This window comes from Zingiber officinale, chromosome 3A, assembly GCF_018446385.1.
Source record: "Zingiber officinale cultivar Zhangliang chromosome 3A, Zo_v1.1, whole genome shotgun sequence".
Taxonomy (NCBI): Eukaryota; Viridiplantae; Streptophyta; class Magnoliopsida; order Zingiberales; family Zingiberaceae; genus Zingiber; species Zingiber officinale.
Genome location: NC_055990.1, coordinates 95,950,652 through 95,976,436, shown reverse-complemented (window position 1 = coordinate 95,976,436; position 25,785 = coordinate 95,950,652). Strand labels below are relative to the sequence as shown.

The window sequence follows — 25,785 nt, the reverse complement described above, 5'->3', positions numbered from 1 at the left end:
TAGAACAATCATAAGTGGCACCTAGTAGTACATCATGATCTCCAATTAGTTGGAAAACCATAGTTGATCTTAAAATTAATTCTAAACCCTTCAACAGCTACAGTGAGTCATGTCTCGTTCCTTTCACTCGTCTTATACCCACTTAGTTCAAGATATGATCTATGTATCTTATTCCCACTAGGCTGACTACGTCACACCTAACTCAAGTAATACTTCCTTGTTCTATGGATTCAAATTACTCATACATGTGTACAAGAGTCTCGCACTCTTAACATGTGATGTTTTGCCTAAAGACTTTGAGTAATAATCCTAACGAGTGACCATAGGGTATACGTCTCCTTGCAAGGAGCGGTGAATCCTCTGTGGGCTATCCAAACACCTTCGGGAACTTCAACTTATACCCAATCATCTCGGGTCCATACCTCAATGAGATGCATGCTTAAGATGTCAAAGTATAAGTCTTCATGACCAAGATGACTTGTATACCTCAAGTCGAAGGAAACTTGCACTCGTGCTGCAGTAAGAACTTCACAGACATATCTATATATATGTAGAGAACCATATGAAGTCTTACAGTGAGTCACTCTAATGAACTAGTTACCATAACCAACATCCACGTTTAACTCTCGATATCCCAATGTCTCCAGCCAGTGAGAAAATAACTGCTTAGTCGAACCAAGGAGTATAACCCGTACTAGTCTTACAAAATTGATGATATCTGAATGCATCAATTCGACGACTAGGAAAATTTTAATATATTTATAATTGCACATGTAGAGATAATCACTAGTTGCGATCCAATCACAAATTCTCTCATGCTATGAATTATATTACGGGCATTCAATAAATGAGTTTAAGACAATCAAACATATAATATGCACTCAAATAGTGAATCTTTACTTATCAAATAAATAGAAAAAGCCATAAGGCGATTGCCTTAGGATATCCCTCAAATTCTAACAACACCTACTACCGCTTCAACCCCTGAACGCCCGATGGTACCTGCTCCTCCACCCAAAGGACCTCGTGCAAGTCCTCCATATCATCATCTAGAGTTACGACCTCAAGTCGTACAACACATGGGGGTTCCTCAAGAAACCCCGTGAAAGTGGTGCACATATTATCAGACAACCACTCATGACACAAAAGAGTGTTACACTTTCGGAATCAGCAAGCACAGCATATGGTGTTCTCCCATCAAATACACTATCCATGAAGAAATAGTATGCTCAAAATTAAGTACCGGACGACCGAGCCACAGTCGGGAACTTTATAACTCTCGGCTGAGCAAACGCAAATGCCCGCTCGAGTGCAACAAGAGCAACCAATCGCCCGGCAATAAGAAAATCACAATAATGTTGCTCAGGGAAATATCAACATAATAGTTGGGGGAGCCAACTGATGGTTACTCTAACCGAGCGAGGAATTCACATGCTCGATGTTTGGTCATCCATGAAATTAGATGTAGCGAAAAGCAAGCGGCTAGACCTAAATTAATTTCGGGCCCAGAGATCTAAAGGAGTAGAAATACCCCATAATGATGCGTTGATAATTAAGATTGTGATAGTCAATTATAATATCTCTCACACTTTCATTGACACAGGTAGCTCCGTTAATATTATCTTCAAGCAAGCATTTGATTAGCTAAAGATTAACTCGAGCGAGCTCTAACCCATGTCCACTCCTCTGTATGGGTTTACAGGCAATGAGGCACAGCTGATCGACCAAATAAAGCTGGGCATATATCCTTAGGGAAAGAGCGCCTAATAAGGATACATTGATCTATCTTTATAGTGGTGGACGCTGTTGGTTGCTACTCGGAAAACCTAGAGGTTCCACTGTACAAAAATTTTGTACAAAGGTCTGAACCTTTTCCTAGCTACCATGTGTTCTTTTAAATTAAATTTTGGATCACCTGCGGAACTTAACACGTTTGATCCAAAACTTAATCTATTTGTTCTTTTAGGTTTAGACTTGGATCTCCTGCGGAACTTAACACGTTCGATCCAAATCACCTAAGTTATTAATTCCATTAAATATTAATTTCCATAATTGGTTCCCAGTACTAACGTGGCGAGGCACATGGCCTTCTTGGATATGGGAACAACCACCACCGACTAGACAAAACATTTCAAGGAAAGCTAATATTTAATTTCCTAAAATAACTTTAGGTTAACCGAAAGGAACAATCAAATCACAAGGAAAAGAAGAAAACATAAGAACACTACATCGAAAATAAATTCGAAATACTAGAATCGTAAGCCTCTTGTATTTGGTATTATTTTCAAAAATAACTAGTATGATGCGGAAAGGAAAAATTACTAGTTATACCTTTTAGAAAGACCTCTTGATCTTCTACCGTATTCCTCTTCTAACCTCGGACGTTGTGTGGGCAACGATCTTCCAAGATGAGAAACCACCAAAGCACCTTCTTCTCCTCCTTGCTAGGTTCGGCCAAAACAAAAGCTTCACCAAGGATGAAGAAAAACCACCAACCAAGCTCTAAGGGATGCAAGCTTTCTCTCCTCCTTCTTCTTCTTCTCTAAGTAGTATCCGGCCACCACAAGAGCTCCAACCTATAGAAGAGTTTCGGCCACCACAAAGAGGAAGAGAGGGAGAGGAGATGACCGGCCACAACACCAAGGAAAAGAGGGAGAAAACAATAGAAGTTGTAACCCATCAAGGCACCCCAACCCCTTCTTTTATATTCCTTGGCTTTGGCAAATAAGGAAATTTATTTATAATAAAATTTCCTTTACTTTCCTTGACAACAATTAATTAAGAAAAATTAAATAAAATTTCCTAATTAATTGTATGTGGTCGGCCACCTCATATAGAGCAAATAAGATAATTTTAAATCAACAATTAAAACTTCCTTATTTGTCTTTGGAAATTTTAAAAAATAAATTTTCCTTTAAAATCCCTTCATGGTTGATAAAAAGAAATTTCTATAATTTTAATTTTTCAACATGTGAATAATTTTCAAAGAGAAAAAATAAAATATCTTTCCAATCTACAAATAAGGAAAGAGATCTAATCTCTTTCTTTAATCTTTTATAGATCCTTTTAAGAGAGATATTTTAATTTTAATTCTGTTTAATAAATTATATTTTCCACATAATAAAAATTAAAAATTAAAATTTTTTTTAATTTAATGGGGGTCGGCCACCTAAGCTTGGGTTCAAGCTAGGGTCGGCCACCCATGAATCAAGGCTTGGCCGACCCTAGCTTGAACCACAAGCTAGCTTGGTCAGCCCCCTTATCATGGGTATGAAGGTGGGTATAGGTGGATATAGTACTCTATAAATAAGAGGCTATGATAGGGACCGAGAGGAAGAATTGGTTTTGGTCTCCCGATAAAATTAAGCATCCCGTGTTCGCCCCGAACACACAACTTAATTTTATCAATAATAATTCATTCCACTAGAGAACTATTATTGAACTACCGCACCAATCCCAAATTACATTTTTGGGCTCCTTCTTATTATGAGTGTGTTAGTCTCCCTGTGTTTAAGATATCGAATGTCCACTAATTAAGTGAGTTACTGACAACTCATTTAATTATTGTCTTAGTCCAAGAGTAGTACCACTCAACTTTATCATCATGTCGGACTAAGTCCACCTGCAGGGTTTAACATGACAATCCTTATGAGCTCCTCTTGGGGACATTATCAACCTAGTATCTCTAGGACACAGCTTCCTTCTATAATCAACAACACACACTATAAGTGATATCATTTCCCAACTTATCGGGTTTATTGATTCATCGAACTAAATCTCACCCTTTGATAAATTAAAGAAATAAATATCAAATACATGTGCTTGTTATTATATTAGGATTAAGAGCACACACTTCCATAATAACTGAGGTCTTTGTTTCTTTATAAAGTCAGTATAAAAGAAACTATCTCTAATGGTCCTACTCAATACACTCTAAGTGTACTAGTGTAATTATATAGTTAAGATAGACTAATTCCTAATTACACTACGACCTTCCAATGGTTTGTTCCTTTCCATTTTGGTTATGAACTACTGTTTATAATTTATAAGGTACTGATAGCATCATCTTCTGCATGTGACACCACATACTATATTATCTACAATATAAATTAATTGAACAACTACAAATAAAAGTAGATCATTTGACCAAATGTGATTCTTTATTCAAAATAAATGTTTACAAAAGCTTAGGCTTTCAGTATACACTCCAACAGACGCACCCTCCGCATACAATGTCATTTTGGGCTGACCAGCGCTAAATGAATTCCGGGAAATTGTTTCAACTTTCTGCCAGAAGATAAAATTCCCCGTGGATGATCAAGTGGGAGATGTTAATAAACTAGAACCACAGTGGGGAGGACTTTATAGAGTGGTGCAAAAACTCGCCTTGGTTTCTTATTATCTTCAAGATGCGGAGGGAAGAAATCTCGAGCGACCTTGGAGTGCAAATCATCTCCAATCTTATAGAGCTTAACAAGTACGGTTGTAACTTATTTTTGTATTTTGCTCAATATATTCAATAAAAATTGCAGGCAAAATTATCCCAGTCGATTGGTCGCATGGACGGCTGGAGACTTTAAACCTTATAGTCGATCGGTCGCATGGACGACCGGAGACTTTAAAGCTTATAGTCGATCAGTCACATGAACGGTCGAAGACTTTAAACCTTACAGTCGATCAGTCACATGGATGGTCAGAGACTTTAAACCTTACAGTCGATCAATCGCATCAGACGACCGGAGACTTTAAACCTTACAGTCGATCGGTCGCATTAGACAATTGGAGACTTTAAACCTTATAGTCAATTGGTCGCATGGATGGCAGGAGACTTTAAACCTTATAATCGATCGGTCGCATCAGATGGCCTGAGACTTTAAAACTTATAATCGATCGGTCGCATCAGATGGCCTAAGACTTTAAACCTTACAGTCGATTGGTCGCATCAAACTGTCAGAGACTTTAAACCACATAGACGACCAGAGGCTTTAAATTATACATAATTAGATACAGTCAAATTATGACTTTAAAGTATATTCATTACAGATCCAATCAATTTATCATTCAATATGAGGATTCATCATAAAATACTTACAAATAGTCATTCTGTCTATTTCGTTCGTTAATACAGATAAGATGGGCTTATTATATAGTATGGAAATTTATTATGGAGATTGTTCACCTCTATTTGGACAGGTTGTTCCACTTTGTGTTATGTTTTCACCCAACTTATTATTTCGTTCGGAAGTTCAGCAAGGAGCATATATATATATATATATATATATATATATATATATATTCAGATGGATTGTTCCGCTCGTCGTTATACTCTCACCCAGTTATTTATTTCATCCGGTATTTCACTGAGAAATTTTTTTCATATGTATCCTTGAACAAGTCATCTCGCTTGGTATCAATTAAGGAAAATTTCTTAAGGCATGTAGTGTGAGTATATCAAGGAGCTCATTGTCTCTATAAAGATGCTAGTGATTCTGAAGCGGCGTTAAGCTGATATATGAAGTAAATGAGTTTATATTGGTGGTTCTGAAGATATGCGAGGATACACAAAGGAAACAGATGCTATCTGATACTATTTAGTGCATAAAGTAGTAGTTAATTTTAAATTTCCTTTCATAAATAATGGAGGTTACACAATAGTAAATATAAATACATTAGTCGAACTTACTTAAGATATCCTCTGGGAGCTCCTCAAGAAGTTGGTCCTAATCTATAAACGATAAAGGAGGCTCCTTTGATAAATATCCCCCTTGCACAATTGTCGAACCTCCCCTTCAGCTGAGTAATTAAGTGTTTTTACAAACCTCGTGGCCAGTTTTTCTTTAAACTCAATGTAACAACCCACCCTTCTTACTACTACTACTTTCTAAGGATGACCGTTACTTAACTACTAACTCTACTTAACCGGTATGATTAAATATCACATGGAAACCCTACCGAAAAATTTCGGCAGAGTCTCCCCTGTACCGGTGACCAAATCTATAATACACAAGATATATACGCAGCCACATGCGGCTGGAACACATTTTATTCACAACCACGCAGTAATAAATTCATACTATAACCAAAAGACTAGACTAGCAACAAGAACTAAACACAACTCCCAGAATAAGACATAAATAAGCTACAATACGAATCAAACTCAATCACAATCACATAAACTTCATAACAGTATTTAAAGAAAAGAAATAAAGCATAAACTCTAATCATTAAGTCCTGCAAGTTTGCTAGTACTCTCTGGATCTCTCCACAGTCCAAACATCACACATCTTCATCACCACCACCATCCTGTCGCCTCCTTTTCATATCTTAGCTTTTCCTTTATCTGCGGTAGGAGGAAAGAAAACCAAAGATCTATAAGCGAAAACGCTTAGTAAGTACTAATCTATCTCACAAAACTCGAAATGCATAAACGAAATGCATAAGTGCTGAAACTGAAATAATAAAGCTATCTGCATGTGCTCATGGTATACAGAAAATGAACAGAATACAAATCATACTCAGTATCAAGCAGGATAACAAGAAACTAACAATGTAAACTTAGAATCAAAGAAAACTAACCATTCTTATTTATTCTAAGCTTGGAACTTATTTCATTTCTTGTATCCTTGTGTTAGAAATTAATCTTTTAATTTCTATCTTTTACTTTCTTCTTCTTTCTTTCTTCCTTCTTACTTAACTTTTCTTTTCTTAGGTTTTCTTTTCTTGGGCCCAGGCTTAGTACCATCTCATGCGCGTTCCCTAATAGGTTGGGGTTGCGAGCCACCAATCCTAAAAGAGCAGACCTCGGTCTACCAGGGCCAAGACCTCGGAAATGGTCACCTGGATTTGTTTAACGACAAGCTCTTGGATGTCGGGTACTAGCCTCTTGCTTTACTTACTTGTTATCTTTCTTATTCTGATATTAAAAATGCCCTGGCATTTAATTAAGCTTTAGTGTTCTTTTAATCCTAAACTACTTCCAGAAAAATGGTTTCAGGAATTCTAAAACATGGTAGTAGCATGGGAGTAAACTAATTCCAATCATACTGTAAATATAGGCAAAGAATGCTACTTTAGTGATTCCAATCATGCTGTAAATATAGGCAAAGAATGCTACTTTAGTGATTCCAATCATGCTGTAAATAAAGCAAAAAGAAAACTAATTCTAGACTTTTTAGCATGCTGCAATAAAAGTAAAAGAATGCAACTTTATGTTTCTTATCATGTTGTAAAAACCCTAAATCCATTTGCTGGAATTTATGGCAGCAATTAGGCCTACACGAATACTACATTTAAGGCTGTAGGCATGCTAAAGAGACAACTATAAGTTGAAATTAAGGCTGTCCAGTTTAACCAGGAGTTCGAAATAGAGTTTCTATGTAAGAAATGCTCAAAATCTACTTGGTATAAAAACAAACAGCATTGGCAGAATATGATATCACCTAACTGTATCAGGAAAATTACAGCATAAGCAAGAAATGATGTAACCTGCTCTAATCTGTATGGTATAAAGAACAAACAGCATTGGCAGAACATGTTATCCAAACAAACTGAACCTAATCATTCATATTCTTCCTTTAGGTCTCACGGTAGAAAGCTAAAAGGACCCAAAAATCTCTACCACATGCCTCGAATTCAAAATGAACAAAGAACCCAATTTCTCAATCTTAACGTGCTGTGCTCGTATAAAGGAGAGGTCAAACTTGCTCTACCGCCACATCCTAAGGTCTAGGGTTCATGCCAGGCCTCGGAAGCAAAGGAAGAATCAAAAAGGAAACCCGAAACAACTCCTACCGCAGGTGAGTAGTACTTACATAGCTTCTTGAACTTACAACCGAAGAGGAGAGGCGGCTAGGGTTCCGGGTGGAGCTTGAAACTTAGCGCTTCTTCTATGTCCGCGGGCTCTCTTCGACGGGAGGAACTCGGATCTGCAAGGGTTCGCCGGAAGAAGCCTTCGCCGGCAGCCAGGGAAAGGAAAACCTAGCTCCCATTGCCTTCCGCCCGAGCCCGCCGTCGCACACGTAGAAGCAGAGGAGAAGAAGAGGTTTCGGTTCGGGGAAAAGAAAACTTAAGCTTCTTTTAAATCTAGGGTTTTCCCATATAACTATACTTTAAATCTTTTTCTCTCCATACTTAGTTAACAAAGTGCTCGCAGCTCGGTTGGTTTGCTGTGTCCGGTAGGGTTTGGTTCGGCCGGAGGTCACGGGTTCGAGCCTTACCTTCAACGGTTTTTGTCAAAATTTCTTTTTGTAAGCATACTAAACAACCTCCAAAAATTACGTAAAAATACTCTAAAAATTTCTAAAAATCTCTAGAATATTTTAAAAGCATTTCCAAATATTTTTATGGACATTTGGAACTCGAAATAGGGAAAATTGGGTCGTTACAATCCCCCATACCTTATAAAAAGTTCGTCCTCGAACTTAGAATAGCTTTGGATACTTCTGTCTCATGCTGTCCTCCCGCTCCCAAGTGACTTCCTCATGCTTCTGGTTCTGCCAGACGACCTTCACTATTGGTACTTCTTTGTTTCTCAATCTCTTGACTGCTCTGTCCACCATCTGTGTAGGTCTGCTCTCATAACCAAGATCCTTTTGGATCTGCACTGACTGAGGCTGAACCACTTGGCTCGGGTCGTGGAAACACTCCTTTAGCATGGAGACATGAAATACATTATGTATTGCTGACATGTCTTGTGGTAAGTCCAACTTGTAAGCTACTTTCCCAATCCTTTCTATGATTAGGTAAGGTCCTACATAGCGAGGACTTAATTTGCCCTTCTTGCCAAATCTCATCACTCCCTTCATAGGAGCGACCTTGAGGAAAACTGAATCTCCTACTTGGAATTCCAATGGCCTACGGCAGTGTCAGATAACTCTTCTGTCTGCTCTGGGCGGTCTCGATTCTCTGTCTGATTTTCTGAGCTATCACCTCTGTCTGAATGCCCAACTCTGCTTCCATCTCTTTTCTCTCTCCTACTTCTTGCCAGATATGGGTGATCCGCATTTCGCCATATAGTGCTTCATAAGGTGTTATCTTGATGGTGGTCTGTAAGCGAATTCAGTTAAGCACAAATACTTGCACCAACTTCCTTTAAAATCTAGCGCACAAGCTCTGAGCATGTCTTCTAAAATCTGATTCACTCGCTCTGTCTGTCCATCAGTCTGTGGATGGAAAGCTGTGCTGAACTTGAGTTTGGTGCCTAGTGCATTCTGAACGCACTCCCAAAGGTGTGAGGTGAAACGCCCATCTCTATCAGAAATGATAGATTTAGGAACTCCATGAAGTCTGACTACCTCTTTAACATATAGCTGGGCCAACTGCTCTATGGAGTGGGACATCTTGATGGCTAGGAAGTGAGCAGACTTGGTCAATCGGTCTACTATTACCCATATCGCCTCATATCCATTGGTTGTTCTTGGAAGACCTGTTATGAAGCCCATGGATATGTCTTCCCATTTCCATTATGGTATTGGAAGAGGCTGAAGAACTCCTCCTGGTCTCTGGTGTTCTGCTTTGACTCTCTGGCATGTCAAGCAGGTACTGACATATTTAGCAACGTCTCTCTTGAGTCCTGCCCACCAGAACCTCTATTTCACATCTTGGTACATCTTAGAAGAACCAGGATGTATGGAGTATGGTGTGTTGTGAGCTTCTTCTAAGATCTTCTTCCTCAGTTCTTCATCATGGGGCACGCAAATGCGACTCCCTTGATAAAGAGTTCCGCTATCTGTTACTCTGAACTCTGAGTTGTCTTCTTTCTGTATCCCCTGCTTGATCTTCTGGATGTCCGGATTTTCACTTTGCTTTCTCTGTATCCCCTCAAACAAGGTAAACTCTAAGGTCAATGCGGAGAGCTGTCCGTAAATAATTCCAAGTCCAAAATTTGACAACTCCTTCTGCAGTGGCAGGGCTAATGATGACAGAGATATCAAGGATGCACTGGACTTTCTGCTTAGTACATCTGCCACTTTGTTAGCTTTGCCTGGGTGGTAGAGATTCTCACAGTCGTAATCTCTGACCAACTCCAGCCACCTGCGCTGTCTCATGTTTAAGTCCTTCTGAATGAAGAAGTACTTAAGACTCTGATGATCTGTGAAGACTCTACACTGAACTTCATACAAATAATGTCGCCAGAGTTTCAGTGCAAAAACCACAGCTGTCAGCTCAAGACCATGAGTAGGGTAGTTCTTCTCATAATCTTCGAATTGTCTGGAAGCATAAGCTATGACTTTTCCTTCTTGCATAAGTACAGCTCCTAAACCCATCTTGGAAGCATCACTGTAGATGTCGAAACTCTTGTCGCTCTGTGGAACAGTCAGAATGGGAGCACTGATCAATCTCTTCTTTAGCTCTTGGAAATTCTGCTCACATTTATCTGACCATTCGAATCTCTTGTTCTTTCTGGTGAGGGCTATTAGTGGAGAGGCTATCCTGGAAAAGTCCTCCACGAACTTCCTGTAGTACCCAGCTAAACCAAGGAAGCTTCTGATCTCTCTGACGTTCTTGGGTCTACTCCAGTTGTTGACCGCTTCCATTTTGGCTGGATCCAATTGAATGCCTTCTTTAGAAATTATGTGACCCAAAAATGCCACCTGATTTAACCAGAACTCGCACTTAAAGAATTTAGCATAAAGTTGCTTCTGCTGAAGAGTCTGCAGTACTATCCTCAAGTGCGGGTCATGCTCCTCTGGGGTCCTTAAATAGACCAGAATGTCATCGATGAATACAATGACAAATTTGTCAAGATATTCTCTGAACACTCTGTTCATTAAGTCCATGAAGACCGCAGGTGCATCGGTCACTCCAAAAGGCATAACTACAACTCGTAGTGTCCATATCTGGTTCTGAATGTCGTTCTGGGTATATCTCTTTCTTTCGCCTTCAGCTGATGGTACCCAGAGCGTAGGTCTATCTTTGAGAACACTGTTGCTCCTCTTTACTGTTCAAATAAGTCATCGATCCTGGGAAGGGGTACTTGTTCTTGATTGTCACTTGATTCAAAGCTCTGTAGTCTATGCACATCCACATTGGTCTATCTTCCTTCTTGACAAACAACACAGGAGCTCCCCAAGGTGAGTGACTGGGGCGAATGAAGCCTTTGTCAAGTAACTCCTGTAGTTGTTCTTGTAACTCCTTCAGCTCTGCGGGAGACATGCAATACAGAGCTTTTGAAATTGGACCGGTTCCAAGAACCAATTCAATCTCAAATCCACTCATTTATTGGGAGGTAGTCCAGGTAGATCTGCTGGGAATACCTCGGGATATTCACAGACCACCCGAACCCCCTCTTTCTTACCTTCTTTCTGTTCTTCTGCACTTACTTGACTGGGGCTCCGGGCTCCCTACTGTCTTGTCTTCTATCTTGGCTGGCTTGAACTCTATAAACTCCTCATAGTGCTTGTTGGTGATAGAACTCTTCATAGAACTCTAACTGAAAATCTGCCCTGCTCATCTTATCGACTGCTCTCTTGGTCTTCATCCTCTCCCACTACATACGAGCATCTCCAGACAGGCAGAAAGAGGCGCACTTGACCTTCTCGATTTCTGGCCAGTCAAGAGGCTCCATAGTGCTCTCTAGTGTTTTAAACCAAGCTTGGGCATCCCAGGGCTCAGTCGTGCCTGAGAAGCTCTCTGGTTTCAGCTTCAGCCACTGTATAAGGTAAACTTCTTGTCTTCTAGGTGCTGTGAGGTCTTCCAGGGCAGCTGGTGGAGTCTCAGTTACCACTGGATCCTCTGCAGTGACAGCTGGAGGAGGGGGAGGAACTGCTTGCTAGTTTGCCATCAGATTGGCAATCACTTACTGCTGCTCTGCTACTTGTCTCTGGAGTTAGGCAACAACTTCAGAGAGATCGGGCTCAGTTAATCTAAGCTCTTCGTTCTCCTGATCTTGGTTCTCGGTACGGGGACATCCTTTTTCTTAACATCTAATTATGCAAATAAAAAGACTTGATATCTTCTCTATCCTTCCTAAACATACATATATATATGGATCAAGAAAGGAGAAACAATAACTTCTATCTTACTTAAGTACTCATAAGAAATTACTCTGTACTGCAGTTAATAATAAGGAAAGCAAAATAAAGAAAGAATTTAAATACTTTCTTACTTGAAGACGGCGAGGATGATGTTGATGTGTGTGTGATGCTGGAGAATGGAACACTGCTCTGATACCAACTGTAACAACTCACCCTTCTTACTACTACTACTCTCTAAGGATGACCGTTACTTAACTACTAACTCTACTTAACCGGTATGATTAAATATCACATGGAAACCCTACCGAAAAATTTCGGCAGAGTCTCCCCTGTACCGGTGACCAAATCTATAATACACAAGATATATACGCAGCCACATGCGGCTGGAACACATTTTATTCACAACCACGCAGTAATAAATTCATACTATAACCAAAAGACTAGACTAGCAACCAGAACTAAACACAACTCCCAGAATAAGACATAAATAAGCTACAATATGAATCAAACTCAATCACAATCACATAAACTTCATAACAGTATTTAAAGAAAAGAAATAAAGCATAAACTCTAATCATTAAGTCCTGCAAGTTTGCTAGCACTCTCTGGATCTCTCCACAGTCCAAACATCACACATCTTCATCACCACCACCATCCTGTCGCCTCCTTTTCATATCTTAGCTTTTCCTTTATCTGCGGTAGGAGGAAAGAAAACCAAAGATCTATAAGCGAAAACGCTTAGTAAGTACTAATCTATCTCACAAAACTCGAAATGCATAAACGAAATGCATAAGTGCTGAAACTGAAATAATAAAGCTATCTGCATGTGCTCATGGTATACAGAAAATGAACAGAATACAAATCATACTCAGTATCAAGCAGGATAACAAGAAACTAACAATGTAAACTTAGAATCAAAGAAAACTAACCATTCTTATTTATTCTAAGCTTGGAACTTATTTCATTTCTTGTATCCTTGTGTTAGAAATTAATCTTTTAATTTCTATCTTTTACTTTCTTCTTCTTTTTTTCTTCCTTCTTACTTAACTTTTCTTTTCTTGGGTTTTCTTTTCTTGGGCCTAGGCCTAGTACCAACTCATGCGCGTTCCCTAATAGGTTGGGGTTGCGAGCCACCAATCCTAAAAGAGCAGACCTCGGTCTACCAGGGCCAAGACCTCGGAAATGGTCACCTGGATTTGTTTAACGACAAGCTCTTGGATGTCGGGTACTAGCCTCTTGCTTTACTTACTTGTTATCTTTCTTATTCTGATATTAAAAATGCCCTGGCATTTAATTAAGCTTTAGTGTTCTTTTAATCCTAAACTACTTCCAGAAAAATGGTTTCAGGAATTCTAAAACATGGTAGTAGCATGGGAGTAAACTAATTCCAATCATACTGTAAATATAGGCAAAGAATGCTACTTTAGTGATTCCAATCATGCTGTAAATATAGGCAAAGAATGCTACTTTAGTGATTCCAATCATGCTGTAAATAAAGCAAAAACGAAACTAATTCTAGACTTTTTAGCATGCTACAATAAAAGTAAAAGAATGCAACTTTATGTTTCTTATCATGTTGTAAAAACCCTAAATCCATTTGCTGGAATTTATGGCAGCAATTAGGCCTACACGAATACTACATTTAAGGCTGTAGGCATGCTAAAGAGACAACTATAAGCTGAAATTAAGGCTGTCCAGTTTAACCAGGAGTTCGAAATAGAGTTTCTATGTAAGAAATGCTCAAAATCTACTTGGTATAAAAACAAACAGCATTGGCAGAATATGCTATCACCTAACTGTATCAGGAAAATTACAGCATAAGCAAGAAATGATGTAACCTGCTCTAATCTGTATGGTATAAAGAACAAACAGCATTGGCAGAACATGTTATCCAAACAAACTGAACCTAATCATTCATATTCTTCCTTTAGGTCTCACGGTAGAAAGCTAAAAGGACCCAAAAATCTCTACCACATGCCTCGAATTCAAAATGAACAAAGAACCCAATTTCTCAATCTTAACGTGCTGTGCTCGTATAAAGGAGAGGTCAAACTTGCTCTGCCGCCACATCCTAAGGTCTAGGGTTCATGCCAGGCCTCGGAAGCAAAGGAAGAATCAAAAAGGAAACCCGAAACAACTCCTACCGCAGGTGAGTAGTACTTACATAGCTTCTTGAACTTACAACCGAAGAGGAGAGGCGGCTAGGGTTCCGGGTGGAGCTTGAAACTTGGCGCTTCTTCTATGTCCGCGGGCTCTCTTCGACGGGAGGAACTCGGATCTGCAAGGGTTCGCTGGAAGAAGCCTTCGCCGGCAGCCAGGGAAAGGAAAACCTAGCTCCCATTGCCTTCCGCCCGAGCCCGCCGTCGCACACGCAGAAGCAGAGGAGAAGAAGAGGTTTCGGTTCGGGGAAAAGAAAACTTAAGCTTCTTTTAAATCTAGGGTTTTCCCATATAACTATACTTTAAATCTTTTTCTCTCCATACTTAGTTAACAAAGTGCTCGCAGCTCGGTTGGTTTGCTGTGTCCGGTAGGGTTTGGTTCGGCCGGAGGTCACGGGTTCGAGCCTTACCTTCAACGGTTTTTGTCAAAATTTCTTTTTGTAAGCATACTAAACGACCTCCAAAAATTGCGTAAAAATACTCTAAAAATTTCTAAAAATCTCTAGAATATTTTAAAAGCATTTCCAAATATTTTTATGGACATTTGGAACTTGAAATAGGGAAAATTGGGTCGTTACACTCAATAGAATCAAGGTAGGCTCTCCTCTCTGTCTCGACTCGTTCATCTTCCCCAGCTTGGTAGGCCAATAATTTGGCTCGGGTAGTCTTGGTTTCAGCCTTACCAGCATCCAATTCTGCTTGCAAAGACTCTATTTGGGTTTCTTTGGCCTTTAACTCTTCTTGTCTCTGCAACAATAAGAAGTCTTTGCTAGCTAACTCCTGATTCAATCCAGGAGACTCGGATGAATGGGAAAGCTCTATCCTTTCCAACAAAGAAATTTTAAGAGCTAGATCAGCAAGGACTTTGTCTTTCAAGGCTCTTTCCATTTGAAGCATGGATTCACTACCTTGCAACATCAACTCTAGTTTCTGACTCTTGGAGTGTTGAGACTCTACCAATTGTCAACATTCTTGCAATGCACTTTTTGTACTTGAAAGAAGTAGGGCCTGTTCCTCCATTTTTCTTCTCAAATCATTTGCAGTGGTAGAAGTAGACTCTAATTCCTTTACACAATCCTTCAAAATCTTGTTAGAGTGCGCCAAATCTACCACCAATTGACTTAAGTGGACACTTGAAGAATAAAACTAGAAGAGACAAAAAGGAGGTTATGGTTTAGTTGGATAGGTTACGAGAAAAATGGATCAAGAAGTTTACATTAAGGGATTTCTGAGCATGTTCGTCAACATACTCTAATGTTGTGACCCCTTTTATCTGCCTATTAGATTGCATCCAAGATTCTGTTAAAGAGCCTTTATTCGTAATTGTAACGACCCGGCCCTCTTGGCTCATTTGGCGACCTGGCCCTCTTAGATCATCTCACTTGGTTACCAGGATTCATAAATTCTAATACTTAAGCCTGGAGGTTTAGAGTTCGAATCCTGGGGGAGGCAAAAATCCACTGCCAGGGGTGGAAAGTCCTAGTGAGTAACGACACGGCCAAGGGTCGTCGGTCGACGACATGAGAGGTCGCCAAATGGGCCGACGACATAAGGGCCGACGGTCGACGACCCGAGGGTCGCCAAATGGGCCAAGAGGGCCGGGTCGTTACAGTAATAGCCTATATGTAGGCAAAGTCTCCTATCCTTGTTTAGATGGTATTGTATACACTTATTTGAAGTAGTAGTGAGGACCAGGAGGAAGAGTAAGCTCGCAAGAACCACTTGATCGATTAGCTAATCGACTAGCTTAGGAACAATCGATTACCCCAATCGATTGCTCCAACCCTAACTTGTTTAATCTAAGTTTAAGGTTCCCTTACCCAACATTCGATCAATCATGACATGCTGGGACTTCATCACCAAGTGTTCGGCCAATCCTTTGACCCACTTGAACTTTTCTCCTCATGCCAAGTGTCTGATCAACCTTGATCCACTTGGACTTACTGTCTCATGTCAAGTGTCTGGTCCTCCATGATTTACTTAGACTTTCATACACCAGGTGTCTGGTCAACCTTGACCTACCTAGATTTTCACATGTCTGGCTTCACTTACGAAAGCTTTTCACCACTTAACTTCACTCACTAGGATTTTCCCACTTGGCTTCACTTATTAGGATTTTCATTTGTCTAACTTCACTTACTAGAGCTTTTCACCTGGCTTCACTCACCGAGACTTTTCACTATCCGCCTAGCTTTACTCACTAGGGCTTCTCAACTACTTGACTTCACTCATCAGGACTTTTCACTATCTGGCTTCACTCACCAAGACTTTCCAACTATCTGACTTCACTCACCAAGACTTTTTAGCTGCCCCGCTTCACTCATCGGGACTTTCCAACTACCTGACTTCACTCACCAAGACTTTCCAATTGTCTGACTTAACTCATCGAGACTTTCTAACTGCTGGACTTCACTCACCAGGACTTTCCAACTGTTTGTCTTCACTCACCGGGGCTTTCCAACTGTCTGTCTTCCCTCACCGAGACTTTTCAACTGTCTGGTTCACTCACCAAGACTTTCTAACTATCTAATTTCACTCATCAGGACTTTCCAACTATCCGACTTCACTCACAAGGACTTTTCACTGCTTAGCTTCACTCACTAGGACTTTCTAGCTGTCATGTATCAGAACTTTCCCACACCAAGTGCCCGATCAATACTGACCTACTTAGATTTTCTTCTTCTATCAACATTCCCATTGGTTTTGCCCTTACCTAACCTCCAGTTAGGACTTCCCAATCAAGTATCCAGTCAATCTTTGACTGTCAATCTCCCATATGGACAATTACACTAATAATCTACATATATTGTCAAAAATCTGGTCAATCGTGACATATTTGACTTCTTCCTCTCATATTGTCAAACATCGAAACTTAAGCTCAGGCTAAGTCAAGTTTGGTCAACTTGATTAACTTTGACAAGGAAAAATTGCACCAACAAATGGTTGAAGGTGTTCTTTGTGATCATAAAATACCTCTAAAACTTAAATTGTTTTATAAAATGATGGTTAATGAAGTTGAATGTTGAGTTATGACTCAAGAATATAAGTAAGAGATAAGAATGCAATGATGAATATGATAAAAAAAAATAGAAATATTAGAGAGAAAGTCAGAATTGCACCTATTAAGGAACAACTCTGGGAGACATATTTAAAATAGTACAAATATATACTTAGATGATTAATAAATTTCTAGTTAGGTGATGCGAAATTATGATAAATATGACTTGAGGAAGAGAAATACTAAAAAAGAAATTAATTAACAATAATTAAATAATATAAAATATATTTAAATATAAATGATAATATAATAAGGATCGAGTTCAATGACGTATAAGAATACATATAATTAATGTCATTTAATTGATATAAGATTTGATTATTATATTATATAAAAGTGTTATATTCATAAATTTTTAAATTGAATTAAATTATTCTTGTTATATTTATATTAACTTATTACAACTACACTGAAATAGGAATATTTTTTATATTAAAATATAATACAATATCTTGTTGATTTTTTTTAAAAAAATTATTATTAATTTTTAATAATTAGAGGGCCTTTTAATTTTTTAAACGTAGACTCTGCTACCCTTTAGCATTACTTGCGTTGGGCCAAGCCCAAGCAAAGTCAAACGCGTTGCTACCACATTCGTTTCTAAAACCCTAGATTTCAAAATCCAATTTTATCCCTTATTTAACTATAAAAAATCCATAGTTTGAATAAAAGACGAGGGTATTTTAGTATTTTAAGGCTCGCTCCGATAAACCCCTTCTTGAACCCCTCCCCCCACGCTTCCCCATTTCTAGCTCCAGCTGCCCTCAAAAAGGGTCTTCCGACTTCGTCTTGGGTCGCCGTCGCTTCTGCTTCTCGTCGGCGTCAATGGCGAAGCGTCAGATTCCTTTGCTCAACCGTGTTCTCGTGGAGAAGCCCGTCCCTTCCTCCAAGGCCAGCACCGGGCTGCTCCTCCCGGAGAAGATAACTAAGGTGATCGTAGTTTAACCTTGATTTTAATCTCCTTTTGATTTAGATGGTAGACTCTCGCTTGCGATTTGGCAACGTTGTGCGGTTGTTTGTACCTGTTGTTCCTGATTCACTGTGTCAATGCTCCGTAGCTTGTGTTCACCTACTCCGAGTTGGTTGCCTCTTGGGAATCATTGATTTTTCGATTGTAAATATCTTGTCAGGGAAGATACCATATAGTCGCGTTGGTAAATGCGAGGGCACAAATCCACTGTGAAATCGCTCCAAGTGTGTTGGTTATTGATCCTCGGATATTGAAATTGGATAATTGTGTATTTTCCTGGTTATTTTGAATTCCGTATCAAAGGTTGTAGTTTTGATGGTGGGTTTGTTTATTTTCTGATTGTGATCCTACTCCCTGTACCATGATCCTAACAACACTACATATGAGGAATCTGGAAAGAACATATAAGTATAACATTGCTTTTCTTGTGTTAGTGTTATTATAGAACTAACGCTTTGACAGTATCCCATCCTACTCTTAGTTATCGATGCCTGCCCATTTGATACTTATCTAGATGTTAATTATTTTGGAACTTTGTTTCCCTTTAAGGAATTTGAAAGGAACAAGGTAACATGAGCCTTGATTTTGATTTGAAGAGGTACCTATTATGGCCATTCAACAGTAAAGATACATCAGCTAATTCAAATAAAAAACACAATATTCTGTTGGGTCAAACCAGAAACAGGTCCATTAGATTTGCATTGATAATCACGTTTTGAGTTGATTACTTTTTAAAAAAAAACAAAAAAAGAAGAAAAATTACATCAAACTCTCCACAAGTAATGAGATACTGTGGGAATCATTTAAGTAATATCTGGTTGTACTACTAGATTTGAATTACATTGTTGGGATATTACAATGTACTAGATATTTCTAGTAATATCTAGTACAATTACAGTGTAATACACAATTTTCTTGGGACTTTTGTGTATTACATTGTTGTACTACTAGTCTTTTGTTGAAACATTGCAACTCTGTGGTTGTTCCTTTTCTGTTATCTTTTGTTTTGGTAATTTTTCTAGATTTCTTAATGTTGTATATTTACATTGTTTTACTCCCACTTGTGTTTTGTTGAAATAATTCAATTACATAGATTTTAACTTATTTTTAATCTTTTGTTTTGGTAATTTGTATGGGTTTCATGCTCTTGAGAGCTATTCTGTCTATTGAATTAAGATGTCTGCATGCAACTTGTGCATCTAAATTTCTGCTTTTGATTTTATTTAATTGACTAATTGTCTATCAAGTGACATTAATGTTGATTCTCCATAGGACATCTGAAAAACTTATCTTATCCTCTTTTCTTAAGAATTTATTTCATGTTTTTTTCTTAACTATTAATTTACTCTTTGCTTTCTTGTACAGTGTGATTATGGAGTAGTAGTAGGTGATGGGGTATGTGATAAACATGGAAATCCTAATCCTGTGAAGAATGGCTACTCTCTTCTTCTGTCAAAGGGGCATGGGTGGACTGAGCTGAAGCTGAGAGATAAAAGGTACGATATTTCTGTGACTTGGTTTCCAAAGCAAAGTAGAACAAATGCTACAACAGTGTCTAAATGTTGGTAAAGTAGTTTTTGCATGTTCAAGCTTAAAATTTGTAATGCTATCATACCACTACATGATCAAACTTGTGCCTCAATTGACGTAGAGTGTAAGTAGGGGCTAATGAGGGCCTTAGTAGTTATTTTGAACAATTAAATGCCTTAATTCAGTTAAGATGTTTAACTAGATTTCACAGAATAAATAGACCATTTGAGCATCTACTTAATGAGTGAAGAAAAAATATACTGTAAAATATCTAATACTTTATGAATAGGTGCATTGTTTTTTTTCCCCTTCCAACCATGCAGCTTTCCTTGGGGCAGTAGATACTAAGAATGAAACCAAAACTAATGATAGAAGGGAGCGTGACAACAACAACAGAGTTAATTGGATCCAAGTTGGTTTATTTTCTTTTCCCTGAGGAAATGAAATATTCTGAAAGGAATTGTCTAAGCCTGCTAGTGACTGTTAATTTAGAGTTAATTGGATCCAAGTTGGTTTATTTTCTTTTCTCCGAGGAAATGAAATATCGTGAAAGGAATTGTCTAAGCCTGCTAGTGACTGTACCCTGTAGATAACTAATAGTAATTGCCCATCTATGAAGTCAATATAAAGAATAAGAATTTTACAAACAAAACAAGTCTAATGAAAGCATTATAAGAATCATACAGATCTCAGAATATAGTCGAAATAAAAAGTTATTTTGATTCTTTATTAAATATTACTTTGATGATCACCACCAACATTTGTTGTTCAAAATATACATTTGTTGTGGTAGATGCCCCAAATGCTACAATTCCTTAACACAGAATATATCTTTTCACATAAGTTTCCATTATGCTGGTAATATTAACCGTCAACATGACTACTCTTAAATGGCTCTTACATGCATGGCCTTGGTAATCAATAGTGTGAGCACATGCTACTTTGTAGAATTAGCCGGTGCCAACTTGGGGTCTTGTGGTAAGAAGCATTGCAAGGTGCTCACCTGAAGATTGACCTATTCACCTTGGTTGGATTGTGACCATCTTGGGCTAAAATCAATTTTCAATCCACCTTGAGAGAAAAGTGTTCACCTCAGGCGAACTGAATCAAGCTTCAACTGGCATCGATCAAATTCAACATTACTTGTATTCATATGGCTTTCATCGCCAAATTGAGGTCCAAGCCAGTCCAACTTAATATAATTGTCAGATTTTAATTTGTTTGAACTTAAAAGAAGCAACTTGGTTAGATTGCCAATCATTATCATCCTAGTTCTTTTAAGTTGTCTTTTTTGTCTTTGCTTGCATAAGAGTCAATCCTTCCTCCAAAATATGCATGTTTTCAAGGACATGATTTTTTCTAATATATTATCATCAAATTTTGGGAGCATTCTCAATCGATGAGTTAAAAACTATATTCATGATTTTTGCCATGAAGGTTAGAATAGAATTCTCATTTTTGCATTCAAATTTCAGGAGCAACTGCATTGGTTTTCCTTGTAGTCCTAGTTTGACTACATATGTAGGCAGTGGTAGTTTAAAGCTTGAAGAGTTCCTTTACTCAAAAGGCTCTAATATAAGTAGCAGCTCCATTCAACTGAAGTCATATACACATGGGTCTATTTCTCTGAAACCTGTCCTTTGGAGTCGATATTTATCTTCTCAGGCTGGAGCAAATTCAGGCGATAAGGAAGACGATCTAGAAGATGGGTTTTCTGACCTGGAGGTACCACTGGAATCTGCTGATTCTGTGGATGGTGCAGGCAAAGGAGATGATGAAGAGCTCATTTCCGAAGGGGAGTTTTCCGAAGAATATGATGAAACTGCAGTAAGTTCACTTGACTTGGTAGGTGTTGAAGCAAGTGAAGGTGGGGCAAAAAAGGAGCGGTTAAGGCTCTTACATTCTCCGATTTTCAAGATAATAAAGGAAACCCCGAGGAATTCTTTAATGAGAGCACTTGATAAGTATGCTGAGGAAGGGAATTCTCTTGGGAGAGATGAGATAAATCTTGCTATGTTTAAGCTAAGGAAGCGACGTCTCTACTCAATTGCACTCCAGGTGATTGTATCTTGACCCTAGTACTTACCTAGAATTATAATGTTCTAAAATTGATCTTGACCTCTGGTGTGCTAATTGAAGATCAAACTTTTCTTTTCGGCGATAATTACTATCAACAAAGTGGACTAGGGCTTTCCATTTCGAGTTGTCTGATAGTATGGCCAAACCATTCAAACAACTTCTTTCTTAGATTTTGATCGGGGCATGCAATTCTCATTTTTTTTATAATATTTAGTTCTTTTTGTAATTCATCTGGGTACTGCATCATTATATACTATCCCAAACAGGCGCACCTTGTTGTTTATAGTATTGTCTAGTTTAAATGCATTGGGCATGCTTGAGCAAAAGCAAATTGCCCACTGCGCCAGGGTTGAATGTGGTCTGTATTGTGTTAAATGTTGATCCATTAAATGCATTGAAGTCATAGTAGGGACATAACTGGTCTTCACTTCGAGGACCATTACATTTTGCACAATCAAATTCTGCTGAATCAAATTATCCTCCTTTTTCTATAATGACTCTTGTTCAATTCATGTCTGTTTATTCCTGCACTGTAGTCTGTAAGGACCATTTTAAAAAACTGGAACTTGCATAAGCAGCTCGAACGGCATAAATGCTTGTTTTCCAATGGTAGTTCAACATTTGTAGTTCTTTAGACTATTGTTTGGTATATGAAATGAAATGAATGAAAATGTTTATGTATACCTTTGCTTAATTATTTGGTCCTATGTTTTCCTTTTCGAGTCTTTTATCGTCTAAAACTCTGGACTTCTCCTTTTGTTGGCATTTGCAGTTTGTTGAATGGCTAGAAGCTAGTAAGAAAATTGAACTTGACGCGAGGGACTATGTTTCTCATTTGGATTTGATTGCAAAGGTTAATGGTCTATTCAAGGCTGAAAAGTACATCGAGAAAATTCCAGAATCATTCAGGAGTGAGGTGGTTTACAGAACTTTGTTGGCTAATTGTGTTGCTGCTAGTAACGTCAAGAAAGCAGAAGAAGTGTTCCGCAAAATCAGAGATCTCGGTCTTCCAATCACAGCTTTTACTTGTGAACAGTTGTTGGTGCTCTACAAACGGGTAGACCGGAAGAAGATCGCTGACGTACTCTTGATGATGGAAAAGGAAAAAATAAAACCTACGCTCTTCACTTATACTGTGCTAGTCGGTGTCAAATGCCAAACCCATGACATATTGGGTATGGAGCATATTCTGGAGACGATGAAATCTGAAGGTGTGGAACCTGATCTTCTAATCAAGTCCTTGGTTGCAAAAGCTTACATATTCGCTGGTTTGAAGGAAAAAGCAGAGGCAGCATTGAAAGAGATGGAAGGAAATGGTGTCCTGGAGAATCGCTACGTTTGCCACATTCTTCTCCCTCTGTATGCTGCCTTGGGCAAAGCAGACGACGTTGCAAGAATATGGAAAGTGTGGGGTGAGAAACCTTATCTGGATGAGTGTCTAGCTGCAATGGAGGCATGGGGTAAGCTTGGGCAAATTGAGAAGGCGGAGGAAGTCTTTGAGCAGGTGGTCAAGACTTGGAATTTTTCTTCGAAGGCCTATGGCGCCATGTTACAGGTTTATGTGAACAACAAGCTAGTGGCCAAAGGAAAGGAATTGGTAAATCGGATGTCTGAGAACGGATGCCAAATCAGTCCTTTGACTTGGGATGCGCTAGTGAAACTCTACGCTGAATCAGGGGAGGTGGAGAAAGCAGACTCAATATTGCACAAGGCTTTTCAACAAAAGAGGCTTAGACCTCTCTACAGCTCTTTTATAACTGTGATGGATCAATATGCTAAAAGGGGTGATATCCATAATACCGAAAAGATTTTTCACCGGCTGGAGCAGATGGGATATGTCAGTGGACCCAAGCAATACCAGTCTCTGCTCCAGGCCTATGTGAATGCCAAGACACCTGCCTATGGCTTCGTGGCACGGATGAAAGCCGACAACCTATTTCCTAACAAGATTATGGTCGCACAACTGAAGGGTATCGATGCGTTCAGGAAGAGTCCGATCTCGGAGTTGCTTGATTGAAGGTAGATCATAATTGAATTTGTATCTGGTATTCTTGTGCAATGGCATTGCATATCGAATTGATCTCGGCAGTACTAAATGTAGTCCATGCTTATCGAATTGCATAATAACAAGACCTGTTTTGCCGTCTTAAGAGAATTCTGATTGGACACTGTAGTAGTTATTTAAATGCATGAAAAATAGAAGAATATTTTGTTTGTTCTCATTTTTTGGATGCATTTGTTCTATTGAATTAGGTATATGACACAATTGATATATTGTATTGATATTAAAAATTAAAGTTCATACTAAATTTATTAAAGTATGCAACAACAAAAAGATAGCAATTGAAAAGGCGTTCCTAAGTATTTATATCGTTGATAGATGATGTTGCTCGTAACTCATGACGGAGCACTAATGCATATTTGAAATTCAATCGCCGTATGTGAACTTACTGGGAATCGAACGCTTCCTACGTGTGAGAATTGTCCAGTCGCTTGCTATTTTTTTCTAAAAGGCGCGAGTAACTTCGACCAAGCAACACTATCAAAAATGGAGCGGAGCTGCGATATATAAATAAAAGGCATCATTTTAATTTTTTATGTCAAATATAAATATTATTTATTAAATTTAGTATTAGATTTATGTGAACGGGGAAGAGGTGGAAAATAAAAGAAGTTTTTCATTATGAATAAGATTTTAGTCTCGTATTAGGAGTTTCAAAGTATATTAGCTGGTTTATATTGATTCATATATATTGATGATTTCAACAATGTATGGGGAGAGACTCTTCCTTATATATGGGTGCGCAAATAGTGCAAATTCAGGATCCGGATTGTACTGAATCATATTAACTAGTATGTGAACATGATTTGCGCGCACCGAATGCCAGATCGATCGGGGCAAAATTTGTCCAAATGGAACAACTAACATTTTGCCACATCGTGGATTCTTTTTGTTGCTCAAGAAGGTTACAGAAGCATTAACCATTATTTTCGTAACTTCCCGGATAGTAATGGTCGTTGGCTCGTTAATCCTTAGATATTGAATGACCATTACTCACCATTTAATGTTGGTAAGAGATGGTGCTCGTACATAAAGGGAAATCATAGTCTTGAGCAAGACACACAAAAAAGAAGTAGTAGCTCTCCACCTCCGTTCCCCTCCTCTATCATGCAATTCTTGCTTGGTGGAATGTCCGTGGTAGCAATCGGGTACCACTTAGTTCACTATGACCATTAGTGCTTTGTAAGGATAAAATTTGCCCAAGTGAAATAATCAATATTTTATTACATTGTAAATTCTTTTTGCTGCTCAAGAAGATAACGGAAGCATTAACCATTATTTTCGTAACCTCCCGAATAGTAATGAACGTCGGTTCATTAATCCCTAGGTATTAAACGACTATTACTTGTCATTTAATGCTGGTAAGAGATGGTGCTCCTACATAACGGGAGACCATGGTCTTGAGCAAGACACATAAAAACGAAGCAGTAGCTTTCCACCTCCGTTCCCCTCCTCCTCTATCGTGCAACTCTTGCTCAACGGAGTGCCAGTGATAGCAGTCAGGTACCACTCAGTTCGACGTGACCATCAGTACTTGGTGGAAATCACGGTTAACCGTTGTATCATGAGAAACAGACGATCCGAGTAAACCTCAAAGTACAGTTGGAGGTGGGACGAATATATTTCAAGGAAACTATGACTATCGCTGGCCTCGGTCGATTGCACCACCCAGTCGACTTCTCTATTGAACCCGATCGGTCGCTCTGTCCGGTGGAATTCTCTGTTTGATCTGCAAACCATTCACATTGACCACTTGATCACTCTGTCATTTGGTTGCTCAGCCTCATGACCCGCTCTACCTCGCTCGCCTGATCTACCACTTGATCGGCTTTGCCTGATCTGCTACATAGCTCGATCGACTATATTGCTCGCTCGACCGATCTTCCCGCTCAACCTCTCTGTCTACTCAACCAGTTTGCACTTAACACTTGGTAGAAATCAACCTTCGCTGG

At 38.8% G+C, this 25,785-nt stretch overlaps 1 protein-coding gene across 1 annotated transcript; it reads left to right on the top strand.

The window, feature by feature from the left end:
* The first annotated feature begins 17,927 nt into the window (after positions 1 to 17,927).
* LOC122052094 (pentatricopeptide repeat-containing protein At1g80270, mitochondrial-like) lies at positions 17,928 to 23,993 on the top strand. Its single transcript, XM_042613492.1, has 4 exons — positions 17,928 to 18,122; positions 19,528 to 19,658; positions 21,168 to 21,750; positions 22,544 to 23,993. The coding sequence occupies exons 1-4, from the start codon at positions 18,018 to 18,020 to the stop codon at positions 23,786 to 23,788; spliced, it is 2,064 nt and encodes a 687-aa protein (XP_042469426.1). The 5' UTR covers positions 17,928 to 18,017; the 3' UTR covers positions 23,789 to 23,993.
* The last annotated feature ends 1,792 nt before the right edge of the window (positions 23,994 to 25,785 follow it).

Coding starts and splice junctions, on each gene's coding strand:
- LOC122052094 (XM_042613492.1), top strand. CDS start 18,018: ATGGCGAAGCGTCAGATTCCTTTGCTCAACCGTGTTCTCGTGGAGAAG. Junction 18,123..19,527: donor TCCCGGAGAAGATAACTAAG/GTGATCGTAGTT, acceptor TTTCTTGTACAG/TGTGATTATGGAGTAGTAGT. Junction 21,751..22,543: donor TCTACTCAATTGCACTCCAG/GTGATTGTATCT, acceptor TGGCATTTGCAG/TTTGTTGAATGGCTAGAAGC.